This window comes from Gouania willdenowi, chromosome 13 (genome assembly GCF_900634775.1).
Source record: "Gouania willdenowi chromosome 13, fGouWil2.1, whole genome shotgun sequence".
In the NCBI taxonomy this organism is placed as follows: Eukaryota; Metazoa; Chordata; class Actinopteri; order Blenniiformes; family Gobiesocidae; genus Gouania; species Gouania willdenowi.
The window spans coordinates 1,951,080-1,978,978 of NC_041056.1; the positions used below are offsets into that span (position 1 = coordinate 1,951,080).

The window sequence follows — 27,899 nt, forward strand, 5'->3', positions numbered from 1 at the left end:
CGCCACTTGGAGACCAGGCACCCTGGATTAAAAGACAAGCCCCTGGAGTATTTTGAAAGAAAAAAACAGGAACACGAAGGACAGAAGAAATTACTGAGGGCCACCACATCAGTAAATGCGAATGCACTTAGAGCGTCATACTTAGTGGCTAACCGTATTGCTAAGGCTAAAAAGCCATTCACTATTGGTGAAGAATTGATCTTGCCCTCCACTAAAGACATTTGCCGTGAACTTCTAGGGGAGGCCGCTGTTAAAAAGATAGCACAGGTGCCTCTGTCGGCTAGTATCGTGACTCGGCGCATTGAGGAAATAGCCGAAGACATTGAGACACAGTTGTTGGAGAGGATTAATACATCACCGTGGTACGCCCTCCAGGTTGATGAATCTACAGATGTTGACAACAAGGCAATACTACTTGTTTATGTGCGATATCTTTATCAGGAGGATGTGCATGAGGACATGTTATGTGCACTATCGTTGCCAACCAACACCACAGCCGCAGAACTGTTCAAGTCGCTGGATGGTTATATATCAGGAAAAATGAAATGGTCCTTTTGTATCGGCATATGCACAGACGGAGCTGCTGCCATGACCGGACAGCTGTCTGGTTTAACTGCTCGGATTAAGGAGGTTGCACCTGAGTGTGAATCTACGCATTGTATCATTCACAGGGAAATGCTGGCAAGCCGAAAAATGCCACCGGAATTGAACAGCGTATTGACTGACGTCGTTAAAGTTATTAACCATGTCAAAGCACATGCCCTTAACTCGCGCCTGTTTGAGCAGCTTTGTGAGGAGATGGACGCAGAGTACAGATGCCTTCTCTTATACACAGAAATAGATGGTTATCCAGAGGGAAATCGCTGGCCAGAGTTTTTGAATTACGAGAGCCGCTGCAAAGATTTCTCTCAGAAAAGAAGTCACCGCTAGCAGCACATTTCAGTGACGAGGAATGGGTCGCAAAACTGGCTTACCTGTGCGATATATTCAACCTGCTCAATGAACTCAATCTGTCACTTCAAGGAAAAATGACAACTGTCTTCAAGTTGGCAGATAAAGTAGCTGCATTTAAAGCCAAATTGGATTTGTGGGGACGGCAAGTGAACAGAGGCGTATTGGACATGTTTCAAACATTATCGGGGATTTTGGGTGAGACTGAGCCTGAGCCTTCATTCTCCCAGCTGGTGCACGATCACCTGTCTTTGCTTTTAAAGGAGTTCGAGCACTACTTCCCAACCACAAAGGACCCACGAAGTGGCAAGGAATGGATCCGCAACCCATTTGTCAACAAACCAGGTGAATCTAGCATATCTGTGCAAGAAGATGATCAACTGCTGGAGATCGCAAATGACGGCGGCTTTAAAATTATGTTCGAGACAACAACTCTGCCGGTGTTCTGGATTAAAGTCATGGCAGAATACCCTGATATCGCCACCACCACACTGAAAACCCTGTTGCCATTTCCGACATCCTATCTGTGTGAAGCGGGGTTTTCTGCAGTGACAGCAACCAAAACAAAACAACGGAGTAGACTAGATATAAGCAACACACTTCGGGTGTCATTGTCTCCCATCACTCCCAGATGGGACCGTCTCTGTGCAGAAAAACAAGCGCAGGGCTCCCATTGATTTGGCATTATGGTGAGTAAAAATTTCTATGCACTTTATATTAGTTTTTGTGGTGTATCTGTATTTGTGCAGGCATGTAAAACGTACTCACGTAACTCTCAAAGGGGCGGTGCACTAACGCGCCGCACCAACCCCCCCCCCGGGCCGCGGTAAAATTTGCCAAGCGTTGACCGGTCCGCGGTGATAAAAAGGTTGGGGACCACTGCTTTAGAGCATTCAATTTGGGCCGCAGGATAAAGTAGAAAAATGACATAAATCGTTGTGTAAATGCAACTCAACAATATTTGCAGCTCTCAGAATTTTGTCAATGCTTATATGTAACACAATGGCTGTCATTTTTAGTGTCCGATTTTTTTTAAGGAACTCTTAATTTTTCCAAAATGTCCCTTAATTAAATAGAAATTGGTCACAAATCTAGGAATTTTAAAGTGAAAGACCCTGTTGAAACTGATATCTGTCACTAATTGCTTGGATATTGTCGATTTCTTACATATTTTGTATTTAATGTATACATAGAAGTGCAAACTATGGCACAATTTTGTTGAAATTATTAATTGTTTTACTGCATAAACTCTGTGGCCCACTTGAGATCGAACTGCTCCACATTTGGCCCCTGAACTAATATGAGTTTGACATTCCTGGTATACATCTTTATTTCTTTCTATTTCTGGTGAAAACGTTTTTTTCCCCCAATGTATCTACCTTATTTTGTTAGTTACTGACACCTACTGGTGAAACAGGGTAATGATCTAAATACCGCTTGTCAGCGTGTTTTTCTTTTAAAGATATGAAGATATATGGACAACCCATCCTCTCTCCCAGAGGATGGCAGTAGGAGGCGCACCGTAAGGGCAGCGCCATACTGTGGCTGACCTGTGAACTACCCACCCTAAAGATCCATCCCCTGCTCCCCAGTACTCCCGTATGTGTCCCCCATGTGAAATGTTATTGTCTTTCATGTTTCTTGGATGTAACTGAAACTGAATTGCCCCTCAGGGACAAATGAAGTTTTCTAAATCTGAATCTCTGTCAACCATCTGTTGGAGCGTGGATTATTGTGCACTAGAAGAAAAACATCACATCACACATTTCTATGGGATTTTTCCTGTTAAACTAGTGGCTGACAGTTAGCAGTGTAGCTAACGGGATTTCAGAGTAACCATCCCGATTTTGTAAATATTTGAGGCATATTTTTCTAATAAATCAAGGAAGGTCTTCGTGTGTGTGTGTGTGTGTGTGTGTGTGTGTGTGGAACAAACATCTCCCTGGTGAAATTAAGTTGAATAAAACATAATGTGGATAAAAATGTCTCTGATCCCTTTTTCTTCAACCACAGAGTGTGTGTTTATGTCAGTTATAATCTAATAATATGTCTTACATCTAATAATATATGGGTTTTAGATTATTTATTTAAAGTTGTTCAAGGCATGTTATTGCATTGGTAGCTTAGATGATCTTCGTTACTTATCGTGAGTTTCCGTGAGCACTCGGGTGTGCGTGTCCCTTTAAATGTTGTCGCCGCAAAAAATTGTGGATGAGCATTCTCTTGTCTCCTTTGGTAATTAGTTTTATTTGTAGGATATATATATATATCTTTTTATAGATTCTACCAAAACCGCCGCATTGGTGCAAACTTTATCATTTTATCATGCACATGTCCCATAGAATTAAACCAGGGAAATTGCACATGCCATTTTACTACTTTAAAAAACTAGTATTTACACCTCTATGTACATCCAACCTTCAAACACATACTCATTTGGCCATAATTGACAGTTTTACTTAAGCCCCCACTATATGAATATACATTTCCAATGGGCACTTAAATATAAAGTTAATAACAGTAGTGACTTTTTAACCTATTTATCATGTTTCCTAAGATTTCAGGAAGTTTAATAACCAGTAAAGTATCTAAACAGAGAAAGAACATGGTGTAAAGTGGGTATATCTCACTTCTCCAAACTTTTATGTCCATGTGGTCTTCTCCTACCAGGAAGAGGGAGGGGCTGAGTAGGTCACGCCCATGCCTTAAGTAGGCTCCTCCCTCAGTGACTTCTGTCTGCAGCATGGGCAGAGCCAGGCAGGGGCTAGGAGGCGCTGAAGCTACCCCTAGGATACCATAGCACCAGACCCGCACGGTGTGGGGGGCAGCCAGCAACATGAGTTTCATGTCCCTTGATGAAATAAAAACTGCATTTGATGTTTCTCTGGACCATAATCATATATTAATCATTAACTTGAACCCTTAAGTAGCCTACATAAAATGTGGCTGATAAGCTGGTTGTTAATCACAGTTTTGCACTAAAACAATGATTCCTGCTGCATCAGGCCTTATTACCACCCCCTTTAAACAGGGCAAATGGTACGACCCACATGTGCTGCTGCTGAGCTGTGGATGTAACCTGAGGGGTGTTCCATAAAGGAGGGTTAACAAACTCTGAGTCTATCCATAAACTCTGGGTCAACATACCCTCCATGGTAAACTCTGTGTATCTGATTCATTACAGCTGGTATGAAGTGGGTTAATAAACCCTGAGTATGTAAACCTTGGGTTACTGACGTGCACGCGCGACAAAAAGCCATCATCAATGGATCAGAGATTTAATCAAGCTGCCATGGCAACCAAACAGAAGAGAGTGATTTATTCTCCCTGATGGTGAAATAAGCCGTTGTTTGAATATGATCCTGTTCTAAAGGTGTGTTCAGTCTTCAGTGACTATAGTGGCTTAAATCACCTGTACTTAGTCACATTTTTTGGTCACTTCATCACTTTATTGCTTCAGTGACGTGACAGCAGCATAGGATGTCTGCATAGAGAGTCCTCCTGTTACACTGGATATAAACACAGTAAATGTCGCTTGATATCGCATCATTTATATTGATTTTTTAATGTAATATTGTCGCCAAAGTCATCTCAACGTCCTAAAAAATGTCATAAAAAAAACTGAAGCGGGACTCGAACTCACAACTCATTACTTAAAAGTGCAGGGTCACAATTCACTGCGCCATCATAACTTCAAAGACACATGATCTACAGATTTAACTGTATAACAATATAAAACAACAATCGAGCCTTAAAAGTGGATTTATTTAAATGATCATCTCCTCCTTTATATTATCTACAGGTTTGTATTCAGTGAACTTTACTACAGACGTCAGTAGATGTTTTAATGTAGATCAACCTCTCAGTGTGTTTCACTTAATGATCTACATCTACAATGTTAGAAAGAAAACTACCGTTTGCACAAAAAAACCCCAAAAAAAACAAAACCGTAAAGCAACACATTAGTAATGATGTGAACACATCTGTGGTGTGTGATGTCACTAATGTGTTTCAGAGAAAAGTGTTAAGGTTTATTAAAGTGTTCAGGTGGGCGGAGCCAGGTAGAAACCCAGGGTTTCTTTGATAAAACCTGTCAGTGACCAGGTTTAGTTCACGGACAATGTTGCCATGGTAACATACTCAGAGAAGAACACTAATATGTGCAGAACTAAATAAAATAACAAGATAATAATAATAAAAATAAAAATAAAAATAACAAAACAATATAATAAAAATAAAAATAAAAATAAAATATAATAATAATAATAATAATAATAATAATAATAATAATAATAATAATGGAGCAGGAGATACACAGATACACAGAACCATGTTTTTCCTCAAAAACCAGGCTATAAATGCAAAGAGATAAAGAAAGGAAAGGGAGAGAAGGTGAACTTTGAAACACATCTTTTTTTAGGCAATATATTATTTTAGTTTGAAATAAACTATGTACACTATTGTGCATTTAAATGCTGGAACATTCCTTTTGCATGTCAAATATTAATTAGAAATTAAAATAATTGAAAATAAAAAATATTCTGAAGACTAAATTTTGCTGCCACCAAGTCTTAAGTAGGTGGTGAGATGGTCCCTATGATTCTAATTATTCTATCTTTACCTTTTATTAACCTTTGTACACGTTTGCTTTGTGTGTGTGTTAGTTATACCTCCCTCACCCCCCAAAAAAATTAAATAATTATCAGCCGCCCCTAAATTATAGCAAAAATGTCACAAACACAATATTCATTAAATAACTAAAATATTGTAGAACAGATTTATAAAATACTGTACAAGCAATTGATATGGAGTCATTATGTTATTGCAGTTTTTTTTTTCAACTTCAGGGTCAGGATCCCATGTGGGGTCACCTGGAATGAAAAATGGGGTCGCCTATAATGTCTAGTAATTGTAAAAAAAAAAAAAAAAAAAAAAAATTAAAACGGAAATAAAAAAAGGATAAAAATTGTATTTTTAATTTATTTGTATTATTATTTTTCAAATACTTAAACTTTCTCAAAATCGTCCGCGATTCCGTTAACGCGGATGTGCCTGTATGCGTTATACGTTGTTTGATTGCATCATTGCGTCACACGCTACTATTCGGCCTTGCTTTTAACTCTCCACCAAAGGCCGAATGTGGCTTTTCTTGTAATATTGTATATATTCAGTGCATCATAACTTCCTTCACTTGCAATCCTTACGACAGAGCTGCTGGGAATTGATATTTGAATGTAAACCAACCATACTATATTTGTTAAATATTTTAATAGACATGTAAATATGTGATTGTTTTGTGGTGTTTTTAATTGTTTAAAAACACAATACTGTAGAGCCAAAGAACGGGAGTTGGAGGTGAAGCACAGAACTCCAATCTTTATTCGTTATTTAACACTGCTCTTTTCTCTGTCACTAACAAGGACGAGTCCAGCATGTGCAACACCCAAAATACTGCCCACCAGAAACACACCCTTCTCTACACAATAAGGTCCCCCACAACCTCCCATTCACTGGTTGAATTATGAACATAAACAGTCACAATACACAGCATTGACAATAAAAAAAAAAACAAACAGAAAATGAAATAAACTAAATAAATCAGAATTCACTCAAAACATAGATTTCTAATTATTTTTAAATAGCAGGGTTTCAACCTTTTAAATAGTACACGAACTGAGGAAAAATAGGCTGACTGGATGTAGACGCGTCTCATCCATGAAGCACAGCAATGACTTCTCCTTTGGTTCTCCTGTTTCAGGTGTTGTGGTCCGTGTGTCAGTATATTGGGTATATCGGGAATTCGTGAAATGAGAAACTAAAACTAAAATAACAAAAAAAAATGATTAACTGCCTAATTTTTTTGTTATTTTTCTGTAATTAAATAATCGCAATTATTATTAGCCCTAAATCAAGTGCATCCTGAATGAAAGAACTTCCTGATGTCTGTTATTTTCATTAGTAGTTCCCCATCAGTCTTTGTGGAAATCCATTGGTTTTTACTCATTTACTTTGTAATCAAACATTAAAAACATTCTGAATATGTACTGTGGATATTTGATTTTTCATTGACATAAAACCACAAATAAATCATTCATGCTATAGTTTTAGCCTGTTCTGCCATCTGGTGACAGGGAGGACCATTACAATGCAGGCACAAACAACTAAAAAAAATAAGTGCATCATTTGGATCTGATACAATCCATCTTTGGAGCGACTGAGGATAAAAATACAGTTTGATGAGGTACACCCGAATGTGTAGTGTTAAAAAAACACAGGATTAAAGGCAGGCTTTGGTTTAGCAGTGTTTCTGATTGGACCGTCTTAGGACAGCAGTGACAGCCGGTGTGAGGCGAGCACTGTAGCTCAGCAGCCTGTCGTCATAAACCAGCTGCTCTTTCGTCAAGTTGGTTTGTTTTGGAGCTCTGTAAAGAAAGAGAAGCCGCATTGGAGTCATCATCCTGCCTCCCACACATGGAATGATAGACATACATTATACAGTGCCTTGCGAAAGCATTCGGCCCCCTTGAACTTTGACCTTTTGCCACATTTCAGGCTTTAAACATGAAGATATAAAACTGTAATTTTTTGTGAAGAATCAACAACAAGTGGGACACAATCATGAAGTGAAACGAAATTTATTGGATATTTCAAACATTTTTAACAAATAAAAAACTGAAAAATTGGGCGTACAAAATTATTCAGCCCCCTTAAGTTAATACTTTGTAGCGCCACCTTTTGCTGTGATAACTGCTGTAAGTCGTTTGGGGTTTGTCTCTATCAGTTTTGCACATTGAGAGACTGTAATATTTGCCCATTCCTTCTTACAAAACAGCTGTAGCTCAGTGACGTTGGATGGACAGTGTTTGTGAACAGAAGTTTTCAGTTGTTTCCACAGATTCTGGATTGGATTCAGGTCTGGACTTTGACTTGGCCATTCTAACACCTGGATATGTTTATTTGTGAACCACTCCATTGTAGATGTAGCTTTATGTTTTGGATCATTGTCTTGTTGGAAGACAAATCTCCGTCCCAATCTCAGGTCTTTTTCAGACTCCATCAGGTTTTCTTCCAGAATGGTCCTGTATTTGCCTCCATCCATCTTCCCATCAATTTTAACCATCTTCCCTGTCCCTGCTGAAGAAAAGCAGCCCAAACCATGATGCTGCCACCACCATGTTTGACAGTGGGGATGGTGTGTTCAGGGTGATGAGCTGTGTTGCGTTTACGCCAAACATAACGTTTTGCATTGTTGCCAAAAAGTTCGATTTTGGTTTCGTCCGACCAGAGCACCTTCTTCCACATGTTTGGTGTGTCTCCCAGGTGGCTTGTGGCAAACTTTAAACGACACTTTTAATGGATATCTTTAAGAAATGACTTTCTTCTTGCCACTCTTCCATAAAGGCCAGAGTTGTGCAGTATACAACTGAATGTTGTCCTGTGGACAGAGTCTCCCACCTCAGCTGTACATTTCTGCAGTTCATCCAGAGTGATCATGGGCCTCTTGGCAGCATCTCTGATCAGTTTCTCCTTGTATGAGCTGAAAGTTTAGAGGGACGGCCGGGTCTTTGTAGATTTGCAGTGGTCTGATACTCCTTCCATTTCAATATTATCGCTTGCACAGTGCTCCTTGGGATGTTTAAAGCTTGGGAAATCTTTTTGTATCCAAATCCGACTTTAAACTTCTCCACAACAGTATCTCGGACCTGCCTGGTGTGTTCCTTGGTCTTCATGATGCTCTCTGTGCTTTAAACTGACCTCTGAGACCATCACAGAGCAGGTGCTTTTATACGGAGACTTGACTACACACAGGTGGATTCTATTTATCATCATTAGTCATTTAGGTCAACATTGGATCATTCAGAGGTCCTCACTGAACTTTTGGAGAGAGTTTGCTGCACTGAAAGTAAAGGGGCTCAATCATTTTGCACGCCCAAGTTTCGATTTTTTATTTGTTAAAAATGTTTGCAATATCCAATAAATTTCCTTTCACTTCATGATTGTGTCCCACAAAAAATTACAGTTTTATATCTTTATGTTTGAAGGCTGTAATGTGGCAAAAGGTCAAAAAGTTCAAGGGGGGCGAATGCTTTCGCGAGGCACTGTAGATAGGGAAAACACACCAGCTGAAAAATACCACCATTAAAGTCAACAAGAAACCATCAAAAGGATAGAGTTCTATGGCCGTGAAAGAGATAAAAACAGAAACATTAAATAAGAAAAAAATAATAATTAAAACAAAACAAAACATCAGAATGTGAGAAACCGTAAAAAGTGGATTGATTTATTAGTGTAAAGGGTTCTGTTGTTTAACATCTGACCAGGATCAACTCTGTAAGTCTGCTTTAAAAAAAAAATGTCTCCCTTCCTCACGTGTTAAAGTCAAGGCCCGGGGATCGAATCCGGTCCTTTAGAGCATCCAACGTGTCCCACAGGAGAAAATAACATTAGATAGATATCTCAGTTCCTCCAAACACACAAAAACTAGTGATATGTAATTACAGAACTCTCTCCTGGTCAGTTCTGGTCAGACTGTCCTAAGCAGGCCAGATACAATTGTAAACTGATAGGCTCTGCTCTGTTTTGAGCACCGCTATCAGCAACACATATAACACCGAGAGCACTGAACAGCAGCAGATTCACACACACTGAAGGCTGGTTAGAATCTCAAACCCTGTGCCAGCATCTGACCAGCAACCCTAAAGCTGGACTCCGTCTCATTCATCAAAAACTAGCACAAACCTGGACACGTCCCACTAAACACCCAATGTCATTTCGATGTTATTTTTTGGGCTAAACCTGGTCGGTCTGTCTTAGCCTCGGTTTGACCCAAATGTAGTTGTGGAAATTGGGGTGGGGGGGTTTGGACCGTCAAAATAGATCCAAATTTAGCGTCAATATAGTAGTTGAAATTCAGTTATTATTGGACCATCCAACGTAGTCCAACTTTAGCTCTTATTTAGTTGTTGACATTTAGCGGCCATTGGACTGTCCAACTTGGTCCAATTTTAGCCCAATTATAGCCATAGAAATGTAGTTATTGGAAATGTCCCACTCTGTCCAGATTTGGAACATTTGGTCTAAGTGTGGCCCACAAAAAGTAATTGGAAATAGGACTCCTCATTTGTGGTAAGTAGCGCAACAATTTTAACCCTTTTATTTGGGCTAATTTGGACCAAATTAGCCAAAAAATAAGAAGAAACTGTATTGTAACAACATCAAACTTAACAGCCCACAAAAATGAACCAAAAATACCATATATATTCCATAATATCTGATCTTGGTACAAGTTGACTATAAAGGATCCCACACTTACGTGTTACATTTTGGAAAGGTAAGATATAACCCTTTTATTTAATTAATTAATTATCTAACTAAATTCATATTGAGTGCATAGTAGTCCATGCACTCAATATGAAAAAAGACGGCTTTTCACCTTTCACCCAGATATTGACGTTTAAACGTAAGGCAAAAATGTCTTTTCAACTTTATTTTGCTGGGTGGGATTAATCCTCGTTTTCCCGCCAAGAATCTTTGTCCCACTTCAGATCGAACTGCTCCATGTTTGTTCCCTGAACTAAAGTGTTTGAAACATCTGTCCTACCTGGTGTGGTAGATCCGTGCAACATTCTTATCCACCCAGTGACATTGGTCCCAGGGCTTCAGCGTGCCGTGGACAGTCACGGAAAACACTGCTCGAGGGTCCAGGATGATTTTGTAGTTGGACTTGGTCTCTGAATTGGGAGGTTCATGGTGGAGATGCTCCAAGATGTTCACACCAGATGTGTTCGTCCACAGGCTTTGTGGGGATCCAGACGATGACGGAGGATTCAAGGCCACGGTGGGAAAAACGTAACATTTAAACTTGTAGCAGTGGATGGCACCGTGTTTCCTCTCTAGAGTAGGCAGCAGCTCCACCCAGCTGGAAACACACACACAGTGATCACCTGATGCTGTGAGGTTCATGTGTGGGCGAGGCCTCCTCACCTGTCCACGGACTGAGGGAGTATCAGCTCGTCTATGTCCTGCATTGCCAGGTATGTGGACTGGTACATGTATCGGTACAGGCAGTCATTGAGCGCAGCAAGCTGACCAAAGTAGTGCAGGTCGCCTGGACCATGTTGGGGCAACCAGCTGCGAGACACATTTACAAATCTGGGCAGTGACCAGTGAATCACCTCCACCAGACCTGAGGACAAAGAATCAGAGAAACCATCAGTCATTCACCAACAACAAAAAAATATCTGTGTGGTATTTTCCATCAAGCCCTCCTGTTGTGGTGGTTTTGATGATAGAGACGGAGTCCAGCTTTAGGGCTGCTTGTCAGATGTGGATACAGGGTTTATTATGTCAAAGGGTTTGGGGGAACAGAGCGGTCTGAAATCCTGAGGTTGTGTGCCTCAGTGGAGCTGTCTGCTGTTCAGTGCTCTCAGTATTATGTAAATTTCTCCATTTGCAAGATGAATAAAGGATTATCTTATCTTATGTATGTTACTGATAGCGGTAGTCAAAACAGAGCAGAGCCTATCAGTGTACAATGGTATCTGGCCTGCTTAGGGCAGTCTGCCAAGAACTGACCAGAGAGTTCTGTAATTATATATCACCGGGATGTAATGATTAATTGTAAGACAGTTAAAAATCAATTCATAGGTATCACAGTTGACATTGATACTTTGAAAATTGAACCACAGTACTTTTTTTAAACAGCAGAGGGCACTATATATATTGTAATATTACGTGAATATCTGTAAAAGTCACGTTTTTTGATTAGCTCTGTCTGCTAGCATAGCCTCTCTTCTTCACTGCAAGAATCTGCATGCCAGCTGACCACTGGGTTACCAGCGCCCTCTGCTGGTCCAAACAAATATCTGACGTTCAATGACTGTTTTTTTTTTTTTTTTTAAGTCCAATTGTTAAGGCACAAATCACATTTTCAGTTGCACTTTTAAAATAGAAAAATAACTATTATGCAGTTTTGCATTGTTTACTATAGAATCAGAATTTAAATTAATAGACTTCTTCATTTGTATTATTCCTTTATTTATTTAATTCAAGATTTATTGTTAGTTCAATTGCATTGTTTTGAATAGTTTTTCAAGGGATTATTTTGATAATGAAAAATAAAAGGAAAATAGTGCAGTATTTTTCAGTCATCATTTGTCTACAGTCCTATTTTGTAAAATAAATCATGAGAGAATCGTATCGCGAATCGTATCGGGAGTTGAGTGAATTGTTACATCCCAACCTCCAGCTAAAAGCTGCGGCTCTCGAGCCACATGTGGCTCTTAAGCTCCCAGTGTTCCTCTGACCATCAGGTACGTCGTCAGGCTCATTCATTGTAATTCAAAACCATTGGAGCACATTTTGTGAGAGCATCCACTTTGCTAGATGAATCCCACACACTGATTACTTCTCATTGGCCTGTTTAACATCATGCCCCACCCCTAATTTAGTCACTGATAAGACAAAATGATTAATGATTATTTCTAACTTTATGTACATTAGTTCTGAACTAAAATTTCACGCCATTTAGTCTCAGATTTAGTCGTCCAGCCTTTGTTTGTAGTCAGAATTGGTCATTTTAGTCAGCTGAATAAGGACAGTAGCTGAAAGCTGATTGGACGAACACTAGATCACCTGTCTCTGTGTAGTAATCCAGCACTCGTTGTGTGTCCGTGTTGCAGCTGGTCTGGTAGACGGCGACTCTATTCACGCCGAGTAACTTCATCATTTCCAAACTTTGAACCAACTGCAACGAAAGAAGGAAGAATCTCATCAATATATAAAAGCTGATCATTGATTAATCATCTCAAGAACTGAAGCAAGCATGATAGCATGTTAGTATGTTAGCAAAACAGAAGTACCTGAACTTAATTAACCGTACATACATAATCACTAACAGCACCTTGAACATAACCTAACTAACTCTTATTATACATTACTACACACTTACCCTCTCTTCGCTCTTAGTTTCATCTGATTTTCTATTTCAATGAGTGAAGCTGAAGGTGTTGAATGTGTTCAGTTTTAATAAAATGCTGCTACTGTACAAATGATGATTTCACAGAGATGTTTCAGTGGATGAATGTTTTGCTACAGTGTAGGAATGTGCTTTGATGTACCTGCAGCACGTTGGTGAAGTCAAACATGGTGGACAGACACACTGTGAAGTTGTAGCGAAATGCTTGACTCGTCCTCTCTTGGTTCTTCACCTCCACAAACCAGTGCTTGAGTTTCTCTGAGAGGCAGAGAGCTTCATGGTCAACTTAAACTCACCACCAGTGTTTGTCTACGTAAAGCCAAACATTCAGAGAGCTGTGTGTGGATAGCTCATCAATCTTACCTGAACAAACTCCATCTGCAGTCTGTGGGAGCTCTGCAAAGAAAAAGTGACAAAAATTGATTTGTTGTCACAATCGGATTCACTGACTGATCAATCAAAGAAACTACTGCAACTATAAAATGATCACAGACTGGAGCATTTAGCATAGCACGGTTACGTCCAAAGGCAGCGTAGAGAGCTGCCTTTGGACGTAAATGGTTATAATCTTGGGGAACTGACTGCGCATGCGCAAACATAAACACACGCTATGGGAACAGAGGCAGAGCAGCAATGTGCCTTTGGGAGAGAGTGTGGCCTCCTCCTGGCTCCTCCTCCTGCCTTACAGCGGACAGTGCAGCATCTCTGCCGTACCAGGAAATAGCGATGTTTAGTCATTTGGCCTCTGAAACTGACACTGTCAAATTTATAGGTAATGTAGTCTATCGGAAATTGAAAAAGAAATAATTTATAATTATATTATAATTAAAATATCAATTTACCCTTAGGTAGGCACTGCCTACCTTGCCTACCCTGACTGCACGTCACTGCCAGGAATAAAAACCCTTAAAAAAAATTAAAGCGAGGGTGGTTTAGAAGCCCCTAATTTCATGCATTACTACTTAGTAAACCAAATATTATGTTTAACAGAATGGCTAAAACCAAAAGAATACTACAACACCTGGCTAGAAATAGAACAGTTTATTAAACTCTCTGATCTCCCTTTTATCCCTGCGACCCTCAAACGTCATAACTGCTTTAAAAACCCACTGATTGCCTCCACCCTGACTGCGTGGTGGAAAGCTCTGGACATTACGAATGTTCAATTTAAAACTAGCATGTTGTCTCCAATCTGGCACAACCCTGACTTTAGAAACAGAAAAACGCCGCTCTATCTGAAGACATGGGAAGAAAGTGGAATCACTCATCTCCAAGACCTCTTCGAAAATGATAAGCTCAGGACATATAACAATCTAACCCAAACATTCAATATAAATAAAAGTCATTTTACAGTACTTACAAGTAACAAAGACAATCAAGGAAAAAAACTCCAGTAGATCTAATTACCTTACAACCTCCAGAACTGGCCATATATATTAAAAAAAAAAAACAACTCTCAAAAATATACAGAGCACTCTCGAATACTAACTCTAATCACTTACCAATCGCTAAATGAAAGTTGCAAGTGCGGTTTTCTGGCCAGAGACAACGGGGGATGAAAGACCCCCCGATCACCCCATGAACACTTGTATTACGAGAGGGACTACGAGAAGGATTTATTAAGGTGAAAAAGTTACTTAGTTCTGCTTTAATTACTCCTGACTTGTTCCATGTGCATATTGATGTTTTATTCATAGTTCAACCATTGGTCTAGTTATTTTCCTGATGGCATGTTTGGTTTGTAGGACTCATGTTGTGCACTTTTCAGCAGCATTTTGCTCACAGTGATTGTGCAGTGCAGACCCCCACCGCCCCAACAGGTTTGTCTCCCTCTGCCTTGTTTGCTGACTTTTTCTGTAGATTCTTTGAATTCTATACCTAAACTAGCTGATCAACCAGTTGTGACAGCAAATGCCAAAAATTGAAGATAACGCTATAGTAAGGCATAGAAAAGGGCGAAATTATTTCAAACGCCAAAAAACGGAGATAAGGCTACAGTAAGGCATAAAACAATGTGAAAACTTTCAAACACCAAAAAAAATGGAGGGAACACATAAAAGAATGCTAAAAATTTTGGAACGGCAAAAAATGGAGATTAGGCTATAGTAAGGCAAAAAAAAGGGGCGGGATGCGCTGGGTGCTCGGCTCTTTGGAGCTTTCTCGGATGTGTGTGTGGGGGGCGGTGGTTGCTTCTCGCCCTGGGATCTTGGGGGCATCTGGGGGCTGCTCGGCCTTGGGAGGGTGGCCTGGCGCTCCTTGGCCCCCACTCTTTCTGCTGGCGTGGCAGCATCTGCGGGCCCGGGGCGGCTCCTGGGTTGGCAGTAGCGGTTTTTGCACATACACTGGTCTGCGATGCACTGGCACGCCTTGGGATGTGGGATAAAACTGGCACTGGGCTTAACTTTAGACATGTTGATCCCAAATACCTGCTTTAGGTACTACCACTCACTCATTCCCCTGTCCACAGCCACCACCATTATAGCTAAGCTTCACACTTGTCACCAGACTGGCTTGATTACACAACATAATAAGCACAATATGTTCTACTACAATTTCACATTTCACTCTCACTGTAAAATAATCTATTCTTCCCCCCTTTTCTATTTCCTGCCTCGAGTCTCTCCTTCCTGCTCCCCTCACCCTCCCCCTCCCCCTCCACCTAGGTGTAACACTGCTCTCCCTTTTTATATGCTTCTTAATAATAACATGTTTCTTACCCTTCCTTGGGGAGGGCTGGTGATGGTCACAATTAAGCAATAAAATAAATTAATTTATTTTATTACATTAACAAAAAATGCGTTGCTGTCTCATAATGATTGCACTTCTTGTAGTGTTGACCTTTGACAGAATGTGGAAACAAGTGAGAAAAAATAAATATTTTTTTTGCCTGTAGTTTTCATTGGGGCCCATACGGTGGTGCACTTTGATTACTCACGGACACCTCATGGTCCAAGATGAATGGAGGTAAGGCGTATAGTAAGGCATAAAAAATGGCAAAAAAAATTTCAGTAAGGCGTAAAAAAGGGCGAAGAAATTTCAAACTCCAAAGAATGGAGGTAAGCCTATAGTATGGCATAAAAAAGGTTAAAAAATTTCGAACTGCAAAAAACGGAGATAAGGCTATAGTAAGGCAAAAAAATTCAAACCCCAAAAAAATGGAGGTATAACCCGCTCACTAAACTACTGGTTTTATGCGCGCGGTTGTTGTTTTCACGCGTGTGGATTTTGAAACTAATGTGAAACCATAGCCCCTCCCCCCTCTGCTCAGCTATGACAGACACGACACACACACATTGAACATTTAACACTATAAGTCCCCGGATTTTCAGGACACCCTCTAAGGCAATGGGTCAAAAGACCCTCAGCTCAACCTGACACCGACAATCAGCATCCTTTCATTTGTAAATGAAGCAATGCTGGAGGACTCAGCAGGGGAGGGGGAGAGGAATTTTTTACACCTTACAAGCCTTTTCACACTCTCCCTCTGGTTCAGTACTTCTGCATTAGGTCTCCAAAGTAGAAATGATGAGTTAGCTGCTAAAGCTAATGCTGCACACAAGCTAAAAAATCAATCAGCTAAACAGTGCTGTTTCACTTATCGGCCTGTCCGTCTTCTGCACTTCCTTCAAATTTGTAAAATAATATCTTAATAAAAATAATCATGGACCTGGTTAGAGAATGGTGTACCTTGTAAATTTACCTTTTCAAAGTGAGAACTCATACTGTGCTTTTCACACTCAAAAATCTCACTTTACTATCAATAATAACAATACATTTTATCTATAAGCACATTTCAAAAACACTTTGTTAAAAAAAGTAAATAAAATAAAAACTATCAACAATAAAAGTAAATAGAGAAATACAAGAGTAGGAAGTAGAGGAGCTCTAGCTATAATATTGCTTCTCACATTGGATATGATTATCATCAACTGTAATGCAGATTTCACTTGTTTGATCAATTTGCTCAATTGTCTGACTGTGGCACAAAAAGAGGCGTACAAACAGGGGAGTTTTGAGAGGATCGTTCATGTATAACAAGCAGAGGACTCGATTGACCATTTCTCACATTGTCATGTAGGGTCAGGTGTGAAATGGTCAGAATTTGCATATTTATAGAAATAGCTTATAGCTTGACCTCAAATGAGAATTCATTTCAGCTGGTCAGCAAACCTGGGAAACCCACAGATCATTGCAACTATGTCCCGAAGCCGCTTCCAAGACATCATCATGCGACACCTACGCTTTGAAGACATGATCACGCGCAGTGAGCGAGCGGAGACCGATAAGTTTGCTGCAATTTCCGATGTGTGGGGATTGTTTGTCACCAACTGCATCACATCCTACAACCCTGGTCGACACATTGATGAACAGCTTTTCCCGTCAAAGACTCGCTGCTGTTTCCTGCAGTACATTGCAACAAAACCTGACATGTTTAGGATCAAATTTTGGGTGGCTTGCGACTTGAAATCCAAGTACATCTGCAATATCCTCCCATATCTTGGCGAGGACCCCAGTCGTCCTAGTGGGGAGAGACTGTCAGAGAATGTAGTGATGAGGCTGATGGAACCATTCATGAACAAGGGCCGAACTGTCACCACCGACAATTTCTTCACATCGCTGTCACTTGCACAACCACTGCTTAGTCTAAAAACCACCATCCTTGGCACAGTTAACAAGATTTGCAGGGAAATTCCTCTGTCAACTAGACAAACGGACTGCATTGAATTCACCACTCAGGTATGTTGCAGGTCTTTTTTTCATCAACACCTGTGTCATTGTGTGTGCTGTGAAAATAACAATTTATCTTATTTATTAGGTGTTTTCAACCACTGGTGCCACGCTGACAGTGTATGCGCCCAAACGGAAGAAGACAGTCTACGTTCTCAGCAGCATGCACAGCATGGTTGAGACTGAGGACACCACCAAAAGGAAGCCAAACACCATCACCCAATACAACACCACAAAGTGTGGCGTAGATGTGATGGACCAGATGGTGTGGGAGTACAGTGTGCGCACAGGAACATGACGATGGCCAGTCGCAGTGTTCTACAACATGATTGACATGGCAGCACTGAATGCATATGTACTTTATCAAACATGCACCGGGAGGCAGGAGAGACGGATAGACTTCCTGTTGGAGCTTGTAACAGAGTTGGCTAACTCTCATGTGGGTGCAAAGAAGGCATGTAAGGAGCAACTTCTTCAGAAATAACCTCCCACACCTGGTCCTGGGAAAAGGGATAAGTGTCAGGTCAACCATCGATGCAAGAAAAATTAAGCCTCTGTACAATGTGTTGACTGCTACAAATACACATGTGGCAAATGTAGAAAGAACATACCATGGCAGTGCCAGGTATGTTCTGACCAATGCTGAGTGAGGGAGTGAGTGCTGAAATGACACACACACACACACACACACCCTAATGATACGTCCTTTTTTTAAATTGTACATTTTTGTTTTATTACTTGTCTTTTGTACTATTTTCCTAAACTATAATAAAAGCAAACATTAAATATATATGTATATTTCTCATGTCACACACTCAGCTTAGGAGAAGGTGTTAGGTAAAAACCTTCAGGTCAAATGACCCTTCTGTGGGCTTTTTACTGTAGGTATAAAGATCAAATGACCCCTCAATGTTAAATGTGGCTTGAAGAGAAAAAAAGAGAGAGAGAGAAACAAAGCGGCTCTCAATCAAAAACATCACTACTACAAAGCCTGCTCAGTCAGAATCAGAATCAGAATCAGAATCAGAATCAGAATCAGAATCAGAATCAACTTTGTTGGCCAAGGTGTATGAATACACACGAGGAATTTCTTTTGGTGACCTGTGCTCTCTCAGGTAGTGTAACATTAAATAATAACAATCAACTAGAATAAAGAAAAATAAATAAAATAAATAAAAATAAATAAAAAAAGAAGTATAAACATAAATATAAGAGTAGTTAGACTAATATGTGCAAACTAAATAAAATAACAAGATAATAATAATAGTAATAATAATAATAATAATAATAATAATAATAATAATAATAATAATAATAATAATAATAATGAAATAAAATAAAAATACAATATTAATAATAATAAGATAATAGTGCAGTAGTGCATTGATGAGTAGTGCAGGTGAACATTTAAATGAAAAAATTATGTCCATGAATATTTGGCAGTGACAGGTTGTTCCAGGGTTGTTATGTTTAGTTCCAGGTTATTTCACAGTAACAGAAACAGGTCTGACACTCTATGACTGTTTAGAGTTGATCAGAATGACAGCCTGGGGGAAGAAACTGTTTTTATGGCGGGTAGTTTTGGCGTACATCTGTAGCGTCTGCCGGAGGGGAGGAGTTTAAACAGATTGTGTGCAGGGTGTCACCTCAGAACTGACCTTTACTGGGATTTGTAAGTTAAAAACTGGACTGAACCTGAAGAGTATCTCAACACCAAGTTGTAGTCAAAAGCAACATTATTGTTTCATTTGTTTTTATCTTAATCCGTAAGGACAAAAACAAAGTGCAAGTTTAGGAGGACTACAGTGGAATAATGGAGCATGATATCACTGAAGAAGATAGTGTGGGAGCACAAACCTCCTTGGTATTAAAAACCAGACTTTTGCACAGTTAGTAACTTTATTGAAGAACCACTTTAAGCCCAAACCAAATGAAATCATCCAGAGATTTAAATTTGATTCAAGTATGAGAAGATCTTCAGAATCTAAGGCTGACTTAGGGAAACTGGCACAAGATTGTGATTATGGAGAGACACTAGCTGTGTTTCCGTCACCCTTGAAATGCGCAAAATAATGGGAACACTGGAATTTCGAAAAGTTTGTATTCTTTCATGAGGAGGTTTTTTCAGACATTTCCATATTGAAATGTATGGTTAAAGCTCAATGGAAACATTTTTTGCACAATTACAGGTCACAGAACGTGATGTACCTGGCCACATGACCACTTCTCTCTGAGAAAACATGGCGCAGTACATGTGGACAGACATTTCTTAGCAATAGATTAAAAATGATTGGTGCCACAGTAGACGTGAAACAACAAAGGAATGCAGAGTGTTCTAAGGAGGTTTGGAGCGTCCATAGTTACCAGGCTCTGAAACAACCTTCAATGGAAACATCTTCAAAGATAAATTATATTTTGTCAAACTTTAGAAATATTGCTTTATTTTCTGAAAAACTGTAATGGAAACAGCTACTTTCACAAACGTAATGACACAGGCTCGTATGTGGAATAAAGGATGACGGCATCTGGAGAAGACTATTATCAGAGGTGAATCTTACATTTGAAGGTGGCCTTTCTTTAGCCTGAGTAATGGAGACTGCCAGTAATCATGTGCAGGGTTTTCAGGTAAAGGCAGAAGTGGTGTTTTGTAAGACAGGGAGGACTGGTAGAACAAAGGGCAGGGCATTAAGGTTGTCATTGCTGCAAAGGTAAAATAAACAGTGTGGCTTCAAAAGAGGAAAAATGTTGTGCATGTGGAATGACTGGTCACACAGCTCAACCTCACAAGAAAAAGTGAAGTTGAAGTGTACTGGACGTGGACTCACATATGAAATCTGAAATAATTTAAAGAAAAAGTGAACTACTGACCTTCCTACTTACCCACCTATTGACCCACCTACCAGCCTACCTATCCAGAACTGATATAACTCTCTCCTGGTCAGCCTGAGGCTGGATACCATAGTGCACTGATAGCACACACCAAGGTCTCTGCCTGAGGAGGCTCCGCTCTGTTTTGACTACCGCTATCAGCAATATGCATAACACTGAGAGTACTGAACAGCAGCAGATTCACTGAGACACACACACTGAAAGCTGATTAACCTCTGAGATCCTAGACCGGTCTGTTCCCCAAAACCTTTTGAGATAATAAACCCTCTGTCGACACCTGACTAGCAACCCTAAAGCTGGACTCCATCTCATTCAACAAAACCCCTACAACAGTACCCACCTACATGTCATCATACCTACCTATTTATCCTTTTAACTAGCTACCACCTATTGACCCACCTACCTACCTAGATATTCTCTGACCTATCTACAGTGCCTACCTATCTTCAGTATTGTCCTACCTCCTGTAGCGCTCACAGCGATGTGTGTGGGTGCGACGCAGGCAGAAGGAACAGAACACATGATGTCGGCTGTTCCGTAGGCGAATCCAAAGTGATCACTGTGTATTTCCTGGTAGCCGTCAGACTGGTGCATGGACTGCTGGCAGCAGAAGAGGCAGCGATAGGAAACTCTCTCACTCCGCAGAGCCACAGCGATGACACGGACCTGCTCACCGCCATAGGACGAGAAAAAGTGTGAGGATTTATATTTATATATATAGAGTTCCTACAACCACGTGGTCCCTGTGGTGGTAGTGACACCCAAACTGGGAGAACCATATTATAATGTCTTGTCTTGTCATGTCTTATCTTCTCCTGTCTTCTTCTTTATTGTCCTGTCTTAGATGAGCTCCTGAGCAGCTGCTATATGTTTAGTTTTTACTGCAGACCTCAGTTCCTCGAAGCAGGCTGCGCCAACCACCGTGTTATGCATTGTCATTGTAAAGTTGTGTCTTGTCTCACGTGCACCAGACAAACGTTGGTGGAGCTGACCTCTTGTTGATGAGTGCGATGCTCCAAATACGCAGATATCAGCAGTGTCTTCGACCCGTTCACCGACACCACAGACGACGACTTCTGGTCCTGATCAACTTCAGAAGAGAAAACTATCACCTGTTAGGCTACCAACGAGTCCTTTGGCAAGACAAGACACTGTGTAGGGTGACAATACGCCCGGATTTACCCGGTTTCTCATGGTTTCAATGATTAAGAGATTTTAAGAAGGTATACATTAGATTCTTCAATGACAGATTGGTAAAATGTATAAAAATTAGAATTGGTTTTGAGTAATTTTTTTGAGTCTTTATTATAGAGAGATAAATACATTTTAAACCTTATTGACATTAACAATAACTTATTTATATACTATATTGTATTTTGCCGTTACAGGGTACATTGAGTACTTTGAGTTAGCCGAGGTCGACCCAACTGTCCTCTTTTTTCAAAGTCAAACTATGGTTACACTAACACTGGGATAATGGTGAATGGTAAACTAAAGTCTGAATCCTCACAGGAACATTTGAAGGCGATAAATCAAAGTCAATCAATCAATCAATCTTTATTTGTATAGCACCAAATCATAACCAATGGTATCTCAAGACACTTTACAGTAGAGCAGTCTTAAGGACGGACTCTTCATTTTATGGATACACACATATGCATATATACGTATATACACTGTTACGACTGAGGTCGTATATGTGAGTGTGTCTGTCTATGCTGTGTGTGTGTGCTTTGGTGGGTGTGTCTTGTCAGCCTATCATCCGGGATTCATTCCACCTGCGGAGGAGGGGATGGAGTGACGGGTCTCTTCCTGATTGGTCAAACCTCCACAGGCCGACCAGTCAAAGGGGAGGAGATAACGCTGCCTGACGGCGCGGCGGGGCAGAGAGAGGCGCACCGTGTCACGCTTCACTGGTCTCAACCATTGGAGCAGACAACAGTCAGGAGTGTGGGACGAGTGTGAGAGACTTTTGAGCGGACGTATTTTGATTGTGTTTATTTTGGCCCACAGCTCACTCCTTTAGTTAATTCTCTTTTGTGTTATAGAAAATTGGGAATAAATAATTGTAAACTTAGTTTTGTTGATGTGTCTGCTTGAGACCAGGAAAGGTGGCAACACCTTCATCTTACGGTCCAGTTCTCCTAGGCTGGGCCGTAACAACACATACATATGTATCCCACACCCAACATGAATTCATCATGGCGGCAAAGTGAGGGACAGTCAGACCAGCAGCTAACAAGCTTAACCTCTGCTAACTAGCTTAGCCTCAGCTAACTAGCTTAGCCTCTGCTAACTAGCTGCAGTAACAGTTACAGCTCTATCTGTGGTTGGAAACACGCGGTCCACAACATTTCCTGCGGTGCTGGGACACACTTTGAGATCCCAGCTGGTGTTGTGGTTTATGGTTACCATTGTTTTTATGATATTGTGTTTTGTCGTTACAAGATAGATTTAAAAAAACGTGGAGTACTTTGAGTATGAGGAGGTCGGCCCAAATGTCCTCGTTGTGGAAATCAAAATATGGTCGCCCTACCATTGTAACTGGTGAGCGACTCGCATTAGCATTGCCAGTTGCTGTGGTAATCCATTAGAAACCAATGTTTTCCTCCTGTTACATCTCTACAGTGGATGGCGTTGTTTCCTTTTTTTTTTTTTTTTTGACTACAGAGGAAATACGACGGGAATGTAAAAAAAAAAATTAAACAACAGGAAAAACAGACACTGTAGAAGCTGCGTTTTCAGGTTGGGTTAGCATGTCCAAAAACGGCAATTTTTGATTTCTTTGATTGTGCAACGACAATTAAAACGGTCGTGTCTTATCTTACCCAGTGTGTATTTATTGTTTTTTTTCTTTTAGTTAAACAATCAATCACAACCCATTGCATACGACACACATCATGGTTCAAAGTGTGACCATTGTAACTACAGACCGACTTCTGTTAGCGTAGCTGGTTGCTGTGGTAACGGGTGCTAGCGTCAGGCTGCTGTTGTCGATCCTGTGTTGGTTTCACTTCAGTAAAACTGTTAAAGTGTTAATATGATGAACAACAAACCACTTTATATTTGTTTGTTTTGAATACTAGACTTTATAACCACGGAATTGTGGGTAGGAGTTTTTAGATTGGAGTAGTGCAACTGTCCAACTTTACAAAGGTGTTAAGTTTAACTACCGTCACACACAATAAATAAAGCTCCCCTTATTACCAGTTAGCAGCTCCCAGTAACCATAAACTCACCAGTTTGTCTGTGGTACAATCCTGGTTTCCTCCGTAGTACCACGGCAAAGAGAAAAATATCTGTCAGGTCTGCAGATTTAAAAAGAAAGACTTTCATTATTATTATTATGTTTTTTTTTGTTGGAAACAAACAAAACAGATCAAAGTCTATTCAACTCAGCGTTAGCACGTTGCTCTGTTAGCCAATCAGTGGCTGACCCAAACTGGTGGCCTGGGGGCCCGTATTAAGATTAAAGATTAAATTGAGGCTTTCGCCTTTTGTTTATTGGCATGTAGTTTGTACACATACACAAATGTATTCTCTGCATTTGACCATCCCTGAGGAGCAGTGGGCAGACACAGGGACTTGCTCAACATCTCACTGCCATGGACTGGGTGAGATTTGTACCTGGCAACCCTCCAATTACAAGCCCAGCATCCTTAACAACTAGACCACTACTACTCCCCTATGCAGCTCTCTGTCTATGCTGTGTGTAAACACACAAAAATAACTGACAAAAATAACAAGACAATACACAAACAACTCCATAAACGCATAAAATAACCCCAAAACAACACAAAACTGACAACAAAACTACACTAAAAAGCTACTAAAACCTAAAGGGGGTAAGCTACGAATCTAGATGGCCTCTTATCGTGCTAACTTCCAGGATTTAATCCGTGTGTGTAGGACTACAAAACCAGCTGAAGCTGAATCACTATGGCAACTAGTCTTTCACAGCTAACCTGGTCCTGACCAAGTTTTTCTCTAGTTTAAATGTTAGCTAGTAATAAAGTCCCGCCTCCTGACCAATCAGATCTCTTAGAAAACAAGCTGTCCAATGAAAGGTGATGTGATCACGTCACTGTGTAGATCAAATGCGACGCTGACCATAGACGATAAAAAAAGACGCTGACAGGAGAAAGATACATTCATTTAATTACCGATGACTTCATATAAGAAAAATAATGTCTATATCTGATGAACTGATCAAATAAAACAAGTCAGCTTGATAACACCTGTGTGCATCGGGCGCTTCACACCTATAAATTCATTCATTCATTCATGTAATCTGAGGTAATGCTGAGAGCCTCAGTCCTGTAGATAATATAAAATATAAATATATTTAACCTTATGATGTAGATCTGTATGAACATAGGATCACAGCCACAGTAACACGTTCTAAAGAAAAGAGAAACTTATCAGAATGTCCATTTATTCTCCGTTTATGATCTCACAAATATAAACATTAACACTCATCAATTCCTGCATTAATAACGTTCTGCTTCTACTGCAGCACCAGTGATGTTTTTGGTCTGAATTATGAATTATAGAAGTATAAAAGCTCCGCCTCCTGCACTACTGTTGCTCTTCCCTGTCATCATGAATTTATATTTATTATATTTAAGATCATAAACTGTTCCTCCTGTGAAGAGGCTCTGCTGATCTCTCCATTGATTGGTCAGACACTGCAATCTCCACCCCTTTCATGTGAGCACATACGTGCAAGGGTGAAATCACATGGTTTAAATCAGCGTGTTTTGATCAATGTTCAGAGTCCACCATATATCTGAAAAGGAATGTTTGGTTAGTTAAAGCCAGCTAACAGAGATGAATGCAGTCTAGATTTGTAGCATAGGCCCTAAATGACCAACATTTGCAGAAATCTAAGCCGTCAAACGGTCCTGTTTAAAACAAGTTGACTGTAAAGATTAAAGATTACATCTTTAACAACCTCTACTGTTCACTGAGTACGTGTGTATTTCATTTTGTACATTTTTATTGTCCTTTTGGAGTCATTTTGTGTCGTCTTGTGGCTTTTTACTGTCAATCATTATACATTTGTGTGTTTGCTGTTGTTTTTCTTGCTTTGTGTTTTGTTGGAGTTGTTTTTGTGTCTGCACTACGACGTTGGTCATCTGCTCCAGGAGCTCCGCCCATAATAAAGGTATTTTTTTTAATTCTCTCTAGTGACAGGTCAGCATACCCCATGGGTGTTGAGTTCCTCTTTAAGTGAAGCCAACAGAGATATAAGGATGTATTTATCCAGCTTTGTGGTCCAAACCAGCTGTGTTTGACCATTGATCCAAACTGGAAGGTTTCTACTCAGCTCATAAAGATAAGATGGGACACCTTATCTCTGTCTAATGTGACAGATCGCAGCAACGAGCCGAGAGCTTTTAAACCAGACATAGACGACTGCCGGTCCAGGAGCCACATACGGCCCTCAGCCTAATTTAGCGTGGCCCCAAAGTTAATGAGCAAGATTACTCCAAAATACACAAAATGGCAAAAGAAACAAAAAAACACCAAATGACTCCAAAAAACGTACAAAATTACAGAAAAATATGCAAAAGGACAAAAACACTCAACATGACTACAAATGAATTAATGAAAATATACATAACTGTGACAAAAAACACACCAGAATCAGAATGGTTATTCACCAAGTACAGTTTAAAAACAGTACAAGGAATTTAACTTGGCAGTTGGTGCAAAGAACAGAAAACAAAAAGAACAAAAAAAACAAACCAGAAACAATAATAATGCTAAATATAACAGATAAAGGATAAATATATACATATATAAAAACCAAACAACAAAACTATACAGAATGACAAAACTATGCAAAATGACAACAAAAACACACAAAAAACAGAAAAATGACATAAATGTATACAACAAATATGCACAAAACCATCAAAATTGAGAAAAACATACAAAAAAACAACAAAAAACACTCAAATCCTTTGTTGTTTTCTGATTGGTCCTCATTCTAAACCATGACATGAATGTGATAATTTGGCCCTTCCCATCAGAAAAATCACATTTCTGTTTTAAACCAAACTCATGATGGATAAATAATCTGTAAGTGTGTTTTGTGTTTATGGATGGATGAATGGATGGATGGATGGATGGATGGATGAATGGATGGATGGATGGATGGATGGATGGATGGATGAATGGATGGATGGATGGATGGATGGATGGATGAATGGATGGATGGATGGATGGATGGATGTACTGACTGACCTGTGCATCTGTACGATCAGCATCAGAGAGAGGACCATGGCGCAGCTGACGTACATCAACCATTTTCGGCCTCCTCAGCAGAGTGCCGCCAGTTTAGACTCCGCCCACTGACGGCCATCATATTTACTGTGTGAACTGCACCAGGAACAAAAGACACTGTGAGAGCAAACACTCATTCAAGAGTAACACACACACACACACACAGTGATTTAAACGCTCAACAATCCCTGCAGGGACTAATATGTTTATTATGTGTAATTAGAACTTGTGTAAACTGGAAAACATACAAAAGCATGAGGGCCTTTAATCACATTTATTTTATGTGAATTTCAGGTTAATAAAATGGAAATTCATGGATTAACACTAATCACATTCTATGACTTAAATATCTTCTCTGTGTTTTTATTCTATTTTAATAGAAGAGCTGCTAAACTGTTTAAATTTTAAAGTTGGAATTTTGAAAATGAACTGACAATACTACGTCATGATCAATCACAATATTATATTTTGAGTTTATTTTCGAAACTTCAACTTGAATCTTCATTTGGCCAAAATTATTTTCACCATCAATTTTGGCATTAATCCGCTTCCGTACGCGAGTTTGTTTTGTAGCACAGATTCGATTGATCATTTTCAGCACTTTTACTTTTCCTTTCCACTCCGTTACCATCAGCTGTATCCACGGAAACCTCAGAACAACTTTTTGATGACGGATGGCACTCTAATGGCTGATGTTAACTTTAGCCACCAGAGCGTGTCAGCGCACTGTTTAAGGGAAAGTAAAGGCCCCTCAGGAGAGCTCTTCTTCCCTGCGCTTGTGTGTTTTTGGAGTCATTTTGTGTTGTGGTCTTGTCACTCTGTCAATCTTTGTATTTTTGTGTGTTTATTGTTGTTTTGTTTGTTTTTGAGAGAGTAAAGGTCCCTTAGGAGAGCTCTTCTTCTCTGCTTCATTGTCTACTACCAAACTTCAAAGTTGGAATGGTTGCCTCCCGTGGTTACAGATTTTTTTTGGGTATTAATTGTTTTTATCCTCTTTCGTTAAACAAAAGGGGTTTACATCGACATCTTTAACTTTTACAGTTTTTTTTTTAGAGCAACCAAA

At 39.9% G+C, this 27,899-nt stretch overlaps 1 protein-coding gene across 1 annotated transcript; it reads right to left on the reverse strand.

Annotated features, from left to right (window-relative positions):
• Nucleotides 1-6,219: 6,219 nt before the first annotated feature.
• Nucleotides 6,220-26,860, reverse strand: LOC114474546 (uncharacterized). Its single transcript, XM_028464938.1, has 10 exons — nt 26,812-26,860; nt 23,785-23,853; nt 21,538-21,635; nt 21,007-21,211; nt 13,292-13,324; nt 13,071-13,186; nt 12,586-12,697; nt 10,936-11,137; nt 10,553-10,870; nt 6,220-7,373 (listed from the first exon to the last, which is right to left on the reverse strand). The coding sequence occupies exons 1-10, from the start codon at nt 26,858-26,860 to the stop codon at nt 7,247-7,249; spliced, it is 1,329 nt and encodes a 442-aa protein (XP_028320739.1). The 3' UTR covers nt 6,220-7,246.
• Nucleotides 26,861-27,899: the final 1,039 nt, after the last annotated feature.